The following is an 11,522-nucleotide window of genomic DNA, read 5'->3' on the forward strand; positions in this document are numbered from 1 at the left end:
GGCGCGCGGCGCGGGCGGCGGCCGGAGAGCCGGGCGGGCGGCGGAGGTGAGCGCGGGGGGCGGGCGCCGGCTCCTCCCGCCCCGCCCGCCGGCCCGCTGCGGCTCCCGCTCCCGCTCCCCGCGGCCGCGCTGCCATAAATGGGGCCCGCGGCGGCGGCGGCGGCGGCGGCCGGGCGGCGGGCGGCGACGCGGGCGTCGGGGGACGCGGCGCGCGGCCCCCGGGAGTGAAGTTCAGGGGCGGCCCGGCGGGGGCGCGCGCAGGTTCGCGCCCCGGGACCCGCCCCCGGCCCGCGGCTTCGGTTTACTTTCGGTCGAGTTTCTCCTGCGCCCGGGCAGGTGCCGGCGGCGGCGGGGCGCCCCGTCAGCGCCCGCCGCGGCGCGGGGCGCACGGAGTTCCCGGAGCGCGGCGCGGGGCGCATGGAGTTCCCGGAGCGCGGCGCGCGGCGCATGGAGTTCCCGGAGCACGGCGCGCGGCTGCTGGGGCGCCTGCGGCAGCAGCGCGACCAGGGCTTCCTGTGCGACTGCACCGTGCTGGTGGGCACCACGCGCTTCCCGGCCCACCGCGCCGTGCTGGCCGCGTGCAGCGTCTACTTCCATCTCTTCTACAGGGACCGGCCGGCGGGCAGCCGCGACGCGGTGCGGCTCAACGGCGACGTGGTCACGGCGCCCGCCTTCGGCCGCCTGCTGGACTTCATGTACGAGGGCCGCCTGGACCTGCGCAGCCTGCCGGTGGAGGACGTCCTGGCCGCCGCCAGTTACCTGCACATGTACGACGTCGTCAAGGTCTGCAAGGGCAGGCTCAGGGACAGGGGCCGCGCGCTGCACCGCGGGCCCCCAGCCGCCCGGGCCCGGCCGCCGGACCAGCCCCCGCGCCCCCAGCCCGCCCGGTCCCCGGAGCTCTGCCCCGCCGCCCAGAAGGCCCAGCCGCCCCGGACTGGGGCCCACGCCCTCCCTCCGCGAGCCCCGGGTCCCCCTCCCTGGCAGGGCCCAGGAGACTCCGACCGTGCCCTAGACCTGTCACTGAAGCGGAGCCCCAGGCGGGAGCCAGTCCACCCACCGTGCGTCCTCCAGACAGCCGCCTGCAGCCGGGGGCAGCTCGGCCTCCCGCCGCCGGTGAAGGACTGGCGGGACTCGCCGTCGGAACCCGAGGACGACGGCGGCCCCCGCGGCCCTCACCGCCCCCTGCAGCCCCCGTGCGCTCCTGCAGCTGAGCGCCGGGCCCTGGGCTTGGAGCCGCTGCCGGCCGCCGGGGCGGGCGGCGGGGAGCCGGAGCTGGATGCAGAGCGGGGGGCCGGTGGGGACGAGCTGGGTCCCGGCGGGCCCCTCCGCGTCTGCCCGCTGTGCACCAAGCTGTTCCCCAGCGGCCACGTCCTGCAGCTGCACCTCAGCGCCCACTTCCGCGAGCGGGACGGCGCCCGGGCGCGGCTGCCCCCCGACGGCGCCCTGCCCACCTGCCCGCTCTGCGGGAAGACCTTCTCCTGCGCCTACACGCTGAAGAGGCACGAGCGCACGCACTCGGGAGAGAAGCCCTACACGTGCGCGCAGTGCGGCAAGGGCTTCCAGTACTCGCACAACCTGAGCCGCCACGCCGTGGTGCACACGCGCGAGAAGCCGCACGCCTGCCGCTGGTGTGAGCGCCGCTTCACGCAGTCCGGTGACCTCTACCGCCACGTCCGGAAATTCCACTGTGGCTCGGTCAAGTCCCTGCTGGTGTGACCAGTCCTCGTGGGGCGCGGTGTGGTGTGACCTGTCCTTGGGAGGGCCGGGAGGGGCCGCCCAGGTGGCCGCAGGGTTGGAAGGCGAGGAGCCCCCGTGCTGCAGCTCCCAGCGGAAAGGCCCCCACTGCCCTGGACCGCAGCCCCAGACTTGGGGGGACTCAGCATGGCTCGGGCCGCCCTCTTCCACACCTTGCTCCCTACCCCCAGCCTCCAACGGACGCCGGCCCCCAGCTGTGCCCTGACCTTGATCACTGTCTTCCTCTCCATCCCCTGTGTCAGCTCTGCGGTGGGGGGGGGGGGGGTTGTCCCGAGAGCCCTGAGCTCCAGCCCAGCCACCATCCTTGAACCAGGAAGGAGGATGCACTTCTGCCTCTGAGGGGGGCTCTCCTGGCCACCTCGCTGACTTACTCCGGCATATCCTCGTGAGCCCGGCACCGGGCGTGGTAGAGAACACGCACATCACAGAAGTTGCCAGCGTGTCCGGAAAAGGGCACTTGGATGGAACGGGCTCCTCCCGGTGGGTGGCAGCAGGAGCCTTCCCGGGAGGCCCCGGGCACCGGGCGTGCAGGCGGGGACATCGAGGCACGGCTGGCGTGGCTGGGCTGCAGAACCGGCAGACGCCACGGGGCTCCTGCGTTCCAGGTGCTGGGGTAGGGTGGGTCCCCCGGAGCCGGTGACCCTGGGAGAGAGGAAGTCGCAGTTTGGGAACAATTCTCTTTAGATGCAGAGAGAGCTTCCCTGAGGTTGCCAGCTGTCTGCCCGTGGGCGATGGGCCATGCTGCTCCCCTGCCTGAGCTCGGGGTCCGGGGTGCCTCAGAGCATCCCTTGGGTGGGGCCAGGAGGGGCCTTGAGTGTCACAGGCTGCCACAGGGCTGCAGTGGGCCTCACCCTGGCTTGCCCGCTTGAGGTCTCCCCGGAGCGGCCGGTCATTTCCAGAGCACCGAGCTGGGGGCCAGTGCTGCTCTCTACGAGGGCCATGTTTGCAGGCTCTCCCTTCCCTCCCCCGGGGCCTGGATGCAAGCTGCAAACGGGCAGGGGACAAGCACCTGCTGGGCTGGGGTCACGGCCCCCCACTGTCATCCCACAGCTCCTAGACCCCGAGAGACCTCTGCATTTGTAGTTGGCGGGGGTCACCCAGCCAGTCTTGCTGCCCGAGTCTCTGTGATTATGACAAAGGGGGAGAGGCAGACGGGGCCTTGCCCCCACTTCCAAGAGCCCCCTGGACTCCTGGGGTCCGCCGGCTGGAGGCACTGAGGACAGAGTCCAGCCAAGCTTAAGTGATTTTTTCGTGTCCTGGCAACCACTTGATGTCGTATTTATTTGTCTGCCTGGTCTGGAGTGAGATGACCGATGGCCTTCACAGGTGGGCAGAAGGGGCTGTGTCCCCTCGCGCCCTCTGCTCTCCCGGCGTGCGGACAGCCTGCCACGTGCTGCGGGGCCTTTCCTGGTGCGCGGGGCTCCGAGGCCCTGGCCCGGCTGCAGACCAGAGCGCACTGAGGAAGGGGCCCCTGCTTGAGATCGTCCTGACCGTGGGCTCCACACCTCCAAAAGGGCTACCTCACACTCCGTGTCATGTCCTCCACGAGCAAGTTTCCGTGTGTGTGTGTGTGTGTGTGTGTGTGTGTGTCTCCAGCAAACGGCGAGGCGAGCCATGCCTACAGCCCCGGCACGCAGCAGGGAGAGGCGGCCGCCCTGGTTTTCCCCAGAGGTTCCGTGGGGGAAGAAGCAAATTTCCTCCTGACTTACCAACACTGGATTCATTGTCTTCTGCAAACGGTTACTGTGAAGTTAATGTAAAGAGAAGTGGTCAGTTTTTAACGTGACGACCAACACTGGTCCAAGAAACTCTGTACGTCTCACGCACAAACTATGTGCGGGTGTGTGGTAGAGGCGCACAGATGCCGTCCGAGGGGGGCTTGCTGTGTGGGGTCCTCCCGGGCCCATCCCGCCCCCTCCCTGCAGTCTCATGCTGCTCTGCCCCGGGGTGGGCGACCCCCTGGGACCCAGAGGACACTGGTTTGTGTGGGACGGTTGGCTTGCGCACACCCGCCTGCCGCAACAGCCTGGACACCAGAGCTGTCCTGCGTCCCATCATCGTCTTCCTGCTGACCCTGCTAATAAAGTCTGCCCCCCGTGGAGGTGGCCAGGATTATTCCAGGGACAGGAGCGCGGGCATCTCCAAGTGTGTGCGGGAAGTGGGGTTTGGGCGGGTGGGGGCAGAAGAAGCCCAGGGGCAAGGGAGGGTCCTAGGTGGGGAGTGGCTGCTCTGGGCACCCTGTCTCAGAGGGTGCTGCATAGAGGGGGGTGTGGGCTAGTGCAGGGCCACGGACAGGTGGCACACCCTCTCCTCAGGCTGCTCTCCCTGCCATGGGGGTGGGGGGCAGGACGCAGGCTGGGACCTGGTGAGGGGACCTTGTACAGGGGGCAATGGGGGCACCTGCTGAGCGGCCACAGGCCCTCGAGCTTGGCTCCGAGGCCTCCTGGTCCGCTGGTCTTGGGTCCTCCCGTCCACCTGCCTTCCAGAGGCAACTGCAACGCCTGGGCGCCCCCACTGGTCCCCCGCGCACCCTTTGCCTTTTCCTCTCCGACCACAACTCCTATGTACCCCACCTCCCTTCGGGTGGGCGTAGGCCCCCAGAGGCCCAATTTGGGGAGATGTGGGCAAGACTTGGAGGGGGTGTATCCCTCCTCGCCCCGCCTTCACCCTGTGGGGCCCTCCTGCAACTCTAGGGAGACCAAGTGGGGTGGAGCTGGGCAGTGGCTGGGCAGGCCTGCCCCCGTGGGGGTTCTAGAGCCCTGAACCAGATCAGGCTGGTGTCAGAGCTGGCAGGTGGCCGTGGGTGCGTGTCCCAGCCCCTACTCAGCCCTCCCATGGAGACGAGGACCCGGGGCTCTCTGAGCTGTCCCTGTTTTCTCCAGGCCCAGGACAGACGAGCAGACAGCCCCACATGTGTGTCTCAAACCTGGTCCTGGCCAAAGTGTCCTCCAGGTAGAGCCAAAGCAGACCCAAGGGCAGGGGGCACCGTACTTGCCAGGGGGCCCCAAGGGCAGTGCCGAGCTGAGCTGGCCCTGAAAAGGGCTGCTGGGTTTTGGGCTATACTTTGAGGCCTTACCAGTCCTGACCCCAAATGCAGGTCATTGCTTCTCGGAAATGGTGCCCAGCACCTTCCCTCCCCCATGAAGCCTGGCTCCCAGTGAGCCTGCCTTCTGGACCAGGGCCACGGTCCTGCAGGGAGACCCTGTCACATTCTCAGTTGGGCTGGTGACTCAGCCGGCCTTCTCCGAACCAGCCAGGAGGCTGTTGCCATGCCAACCAGGCGGTGGGGGGGGGGTGGCGGTGGAAAGGCCTCCTTAGGGGGAGAGGCTGACCTGGGGCAGGGCTGCAGGGCCGGACCCACGTGCAGCTCACTGTGGGCTCCGCCACCCACGCCTCTGGGGCTGGAGCCATCCAGCCTGACCTGTTGACTAGGTGGTAAACTGAGGCACGTGGGCGGGCCTGGGGCCTCCTCCTCCCTCCTATCCCTCCCCTCCACCAGCACTTCTTCCCGGTAGAGTCCCACAGAAACCGACCCCTAAAACCTGGGCCAACTTCCAAGTGGAGGACGGAAGGCTCGGCCGTGTGCACGCTGCCCAGTGGTAGGGAAGGGGTGTTCCTTCCCCGGGGGCTCCCCTGCTTCTCGGATATTTCCCCGCTCCACCACACCTCCTTTGTCCCTATTGAAGGGAAAATGGGTCTGGGTCTCTCCCACCACGCTCACCCGACCTCCCCAGCACCAGTGTGGAAAGCAGCTGCTTATCACAGAGCAGAGGCCTGCGGGGAGGGCCACTTCTCCTCGTCCTGGTCCCCAGGGCGCTTCTGTTCTGCCTCAGTCTTCTCACCTGAAGGATGGGAATGTCGGCACAGGCCTGCAGAGGGGCGACGGGGCGCATGCCCGGGGGACACACGGGCAGCAGCCACCAGGAGCTGGCGGCCCCTGCTGCTGCGGACCACGGCCGGGGTACCACAGCTGCCTCCCCTGGGGCCATCCCCAGCACAGAAGAGCCCCCGTGGCCAAGGGCTTTGGCCATAGTGCCCTGCAGAGCAGGCCAAGCTCGTCTTGGGAGTGCTGGACTTGTTGGCTGTGCTGGGTTGCAGGTGACAGCAGTTTTCGGTTTGGGGACTAGCACTGTTGGGCCCTGGGCCTGCCTCCTTACAGTCACCTGCCCCCAGCCCTCAGCCTCCCTGGCCGAGCCCCCCCGCAGGGGTCCCCACGGGCACACGGGCCTTCAGGAGGAGTAGGGGGCGGCCGGCCGGGGGCCCGGGGTGACAGGCACACACACCCCCGGCTTCAGCCTGGGCCTGCAGAGACGCAGCGCACCTGGGGCATCGCCGGAAATCCAGGGGTGCATAGACTCTCCTCTCTGATTGGAGCCAAATGGCATTGTTTTCAGCAATTTGAACGGCAGTCTGTACACGGAGAAACCCATTCCCTGCCCTGTGCTGCAGACACAGTGCCTGTCGTCAGCTGTGGGACGCAGCACCGCGCCCTGGGCGGCTTTGCACCACAGACGTGGACACTTTCGAAGTTCCTGAGGCTACAAATCCAAGGTCCCGGCGTCAGCAGAGCTGGATGCTCCGGGGGCCTCTCTCCCGGGCATGTAGATGCCGTCTTCTCCCCGTGCCTGGGTCCTGATCGCCTCCCCCTATAAGAACGTCAGTCCCAGGGGACTAGGGTCCCCCTAGGAACCTCGTTTTAACCCGGCCTCCTCGCCTCTGTAAAGACCATACATCCAAGTTCAGTGACCGTGCAAGACAGACTCTGGAGAGACCCACTCCAGCCCCTCCAGCGGTCGGTGCCGCAGAAGCACGCACAGGCCCAGATCAGAGCCGGCCCCCGCCGTGTTCTCGTCAGTAAGGTTTGCTGAGGATTCGGTCTCACCCTCCAACAGGCCGGGCAGCCCACGGGCCGCTGGGCACCACCACCTGCTGCCGTCCCGTGTCCAGAGCCACGGTGCAGGGAAGCCTGCCCTTGACGGGTCCATCCTGCCCACTCCCTCCTCAGTGGCCTGCACCCAAGGAGTCTCACCCCCTTGCTGCTGGCGTCCCAGGACACTAACCCTCGGCCTCACTGTCCTCCCGGGCTGTCCCTCCCAGCTTGGCTTCCCCTGCAGAATGCCACTCCCATCTGCCCCCCCAAGCAGGGTCGGGAAGGGACATCTCTTCCCCCCTCTGCCTCTCCCAAAATCTCGCGTGTCTTGAGGCTTGCACCCCCCTACGTGTAAACCACCCTCCCTCGGCTCTGCGCCCTGAGGTCCCTTTGCTCACAGAAGCTCCAGCTCCCTTCTGCCTCCCTGTCCAGGGTCTGAGGCCAAGGCTCTGGACACCCCACAGTTTGTGGGCAAATGCATCCAGTGGCGCCCCCAGGCTCCGTGGCCTCTCCCCCACCTCTGCACCACCCCCCGGGCCGGGTCCCACAACAGCTGCAACCCCCCCGCAGCACAAGCTCCTTCTCCCCGTCCCCCTGACCAAGCAGCTTCTCCATCGTGAGTCTGGGTCCGCGTGTCTGAAGCTGCTGGCCCCCCCTCCCCTCCACTCGGCTCCCCCGCCCAGGCCTTGAGTCTTTGGCTGTTTCCGCCTGAGCCCTCGGGAGCCCACGCTTGGATGGATGCAGCCCCTCCCCTCCCTGCGCGGCCCGCAGAAAAGGAGGGGCTTGGGAGGTCTGCTGGAGCCCATTCTGACGACACCCTAGAAGGAGAGCGAGACCAGCCACCCAGGGGGCTGGTGACGCCAGCCCCGCGTGGGTGGGCCGAGCCCCCACCACTGAGAACCACCCCGTGTTTGAGAAGACGATGTGAGGGTGCCGGAGCGGGTGGGTGGGCGGCAGGTGCCTAGGGCGCCGAGAGGCACACATTGTCTCCGCAGGGAGATGCCTTTGGCGGTGGCAGGTTTGGTGGACGCGTTCCAAGACGCTTAGGGGGTATGGGGACCAGCGCTCAGCACCCCTAGTCACTGCGGCCCCCACAGTGAGGTCGCGGGACATGCCTGTGTCCAAACAGGAAGCCTGACAGCACCAGGCTGCGGGAGCCGCCTGGGGCGGGAACTCGGGTCGGTGCACCGCACTGGGGAAGGGACGCCAGTTCCCTGTGAAGCAGGACAGGCACCGGTCACGGGACCTGCCCATTCCCCGGAGGGCTCATCCAGGGGAGGGGAGACATGTGTCCCCACAAGCACCTTCCTCACGGTCCGTGGTAGCGATAGCCACATTCCCCGGGAGCCTGTGACAACCCAAATGTCCCCCGGCTGGAGAGGACACGCCACAGGATGGCGTGTGACCGTGAAGGTGGGAGGTTGGCCGGACGCGACACCAGGGATGAAGGTCCCTGAAGCGAGGGACAGACAGCAGGCGGGAAGGGCGCCTGCTGTGCGGTGTCATCTGCACGAAGCTCTAGGACAGGCGGGGTAGCGCCCGGGAGAACAATCAGACATCTGCCCCCCCCGGGCGGTGGGGACAAGGGGACTTTTGGGGAGTGGCAGACAGTTCTCAGGTTGGTTTTTTTTTTTAAAGATCTTATTTTTACTTATTTGACAGACAGCACAAGCAGGCAAAGAGGCAGGCAGAGAGAGAGGAGGAAGCAGGCTCCCTGCTGAGCAGAGAGCCCGATGCAGGGCTCGATCCCAGGACCTTGGGATCATGACCTGAGCCAAAGGCAGAGGCCTAACCCACTGAGCCACCCAGGCGCCCCAGTTCTCGGGTTTTATAGGGTGGTGTGCCACATAGCCATCGAGATGTGTCAAACTTCACTGCATTTCCACGTGTGTACATTTAAGAAAACCCCAAGAAAACAGTGAAAGGCCAAGGACAAAGCCGTGGCTGGGCCGGACAGCGGGAGCGAGCGGCTGCTGGAACCAGCGACGGGGGCAGGGAGGCATGTGCTCTGGAAACTCGCATGTGTGACACTTTCTGTGATAAAATGCTTAGAGACACCCTCCTGCTTCAGACTGGCACAGAGGACACTGTGGTCACAGCCTCCTGGGCGAGGCTGCGGGGCCTGAGCCCGGCAGGCTTGTGTCTGACTCGGTCCTGACAGAGCCTGGGGGTCCCGGATCCCCTCCCTCAGCCACCGCAGCCTGGGGTGTGTCCCTCCCTCCAGGGACCGAGAAGTACAAGTACACGCATTCGCATAGCGACAGAAGTTTCTTGGAAGGATACGGAAGAAATAAAAGGCAACTGGGAATTTTGGTCACTCGCAGGAAGGGAACTTGGTTCCTGCCTGATGGGGTCTGGGTGGGGGAGAGTGGGGTCATTCGGGGGTTATGGGTCATTAGGCACCAACGTACATGATTTACGTTAAACTTGAAAACCCGTCCTCTGCCCCGCACCTCCAGCAAGACTCCCACACGACTGCTTACGTCGGTCCTTTGACCTCCCGAACTCCCTCAGTGTCGTGTTTTCATCCTGATTCTGTCACTCAAAGACACACCAGGGCTGTTTCCTCCGGCGTGTGCCCCCAGCACACCCCGTTCGCCCCTGCCCAGGGGCTCCCACGACCACTCATTTCTCGGGTGTTCTCCAGTGTTTCTGTAAATACGGATATTCCTTCTCCTCAGTGCCCCCCGGAGAGGTGTCCTACCACGGAAGCCGTTCTGAATGTTGCTGATTTTCTGTTAAAAACAGACGGCAGAGACCTTCCCGCACCAGCGGGTACACGTCCTGCAGGCTGTAACCTCTGAACAGCCCCACCCGTTTCACTATGGGCTTGTGTCATCGCCCGGTCCCCGGGAGCGGACACCTGGGGGGTTCCCAGAGCTCTGCTGGTACATGCGACACTCCAGCAAATGACCGTGACTGTGCCTCGCTGGCCCGCGGAGGCCCGGGAGGACATCCTCGTGAGCAGCAGCACTTGTGATCCCAGGAGAGCACCACCTCCACGGAGGCGGTCGGTGGCTTTGCGTCCCCGCACCTGCTCCCTGCTTGCCCACCATGGCACGTGGCCACATTCCACGATTTTCCAAAATCCGACAGGTAAGGAACCGTGTCTCTGCATGACCTTCGTCTGTATTTCTCTTATTACGGGTGACCCCGTGCTCGTGCCCAGGCTGACTCTTGGCGCACGTCTTCCGTTCATTTGCCTACTGGGCATTTCCACTCTGGTGTCAAGAGATTCGCCGTTATTTTTGGCAGCATTTTTACGGGTTTACTTCATTTATGTTTATATCTTTGATCCTTTTTAACCGGTGTGTGGTCAAGGTGTGGCTCGAACTTTCTCGTTCTTCAGAGGAGCAACCGCCTGTGCAATCTCTCCGGCCTCGCTGGCCGCCGCGACCACGCGCGAACGCCCGCTGTGCCGTGCCTTGTGCGCTCTGCCCTCCGCTGCCTCCCCTCGCTCTCCCGTGGCACTTGACTAATTTTGCTTGTTCCTTTTCCACGGGGACGCTAGACTGACTCGGCACATCCAGCTCAGGGGGAAGCTGTTCACCCCGCAGTCCACTCCAGCTCGGCTCCTCCCGACCCTCCCACGCCGCCCGTGACATCAGTGACCTCCAGGCTGTCTTCAGGTCACGGGCCCGGGGCCTCCATCTGGCCACGTGTGGCTCAGCTGAGCACCGGCGGCTCCCGAGGCTCCTCTCCCAGCTTCCTTCCACCCCGCTGGCCACGCTTCACCTCTGTCCCGCCTCCGCACACATGGCCCGGCTCAGCCTCCGCGGGAGGGAGTCTCACCCTCTCCACTGTGACAAACACCATCTCTCCCTTTTTAAGATATTTATTTTAGAGCGAGTGTGCGCAAGCGAGCACGGGAGGGGCAGGAGGAGAGAGAAGCCTGAAGCAGCCCCCGCACTGAGCGTGAAGCCCGATGTGGGGCTGGGTCCCAGGACCCCGAGACCATGGCCTGAGCTGAAATCAAGGGTCAGCTGCTCAACGGACTGAGCCACCAGGCGCCCCTCCGCCAGAGACCCTCTCTCGCGGTGCCTCCTGGGTTGATGCTGCCCATGACACCCGCACACTCTCCTCCTTCCAGGAGCCCAGGATGAGCACGTCCCCCCGCCACCAGCGCTCTCCCCGCCGCTCCCTTTCCAGCAACCAGGGCCCCAGGGAGCCTGCGCCGCCCTCTCCTGCTTCCCCCCCAAGCTCCACAGAAAGGGCTGGGGCTTCCGTCTGCAGCAGACCCATCCACCTCCCCTGCCCACACCCCCGGTCCGAGTCATAGTCACCACGCTCCCGACCACCGCCCTGGTCTGCCAAGGCACCCGTCCGACCCTACCAGCCCCCATCCCACTTGTGAGGACGTCCAGGCCCGTTCTTCCCGGGCAGACGCCGCCCCTGCCTTCCCTGACTCCCAGCCCCGTCCTGAGCCTTTCCTTCCCCTCCAGGGTTTGGAGTCACCAGCCTCCAGCCAGGCCCCAGAGCGCGCTGCTCGCGTCCTGCCCGTCCTGACCCACCTCCACAGGGAGGGGGCTGGGACCCAGGGCCTGAAGGACTGGTGGGCTGGGGACTGGGGGTGTGGGGTCTGGGGCCAGAGGACTCGGGGTCAGGGCACTGAGGGTGTGGGGTCCAGGGCAGGAGGAGGGGGGTCGGGGGTCGGGGTGCGGGGGTCGGGGTGCGGGGTCCGGGGGTCGGGGTCCGGGGGTCGGGGTGCGGGGTCCGGGGTTCGGGGTCCGGGGGTCGGGGTGCGGGGGTCGGGATCCGGGGGTCGGGGTGCGGGGTCCGGGGTCCGGGGTCCGGGGTCCGGGGGTCGGGGTGCGGGGGTCGGAGGTCGGGGTCCGGGGTCCGGGGGTCGGGGTGCGGGGGCCGGGAACCCCGCTCCTTCTCGCCCCTCCTCACTGCT

At 66.3% G+C, this 11,522-nt stretch overlaps 1 protein-coding gene across 1 annotated transcript; it reads left to right on the forward strand.

Moving 5' to 3' along the window:
* Positions 1-447: 447 nt before the first annotated feature.
* ZBTB42 (zinc finger and BTB domain containing 42) lies at positions 448-3,849 on the forward strand (the record flags this gene model as incomplete). The annotated part of the gene is made up of 1 exon (XM_080807524.1): positions 448-3,849. One exon carries the CDS (start codon positions 448-450, stop codon positions 1,714-1,716), a length of 1,269 nt encoding a protein of 422 aa, XP_080663650.1. The 3' UTR covers positions 1,717-3,849.
* Positions 3,850-11,522: the final 7,673 nt, after the last annotated feature.

This window comes from Martes martes (assembly GCF_963455335.1).
Source record: "Martes martes genome assembly, chromosome: 7".
NCBI lineage: Eukaryota > Metazoa > Chordata > Mammalia > Carnivora > Mustelidae > Martes > Martes martes.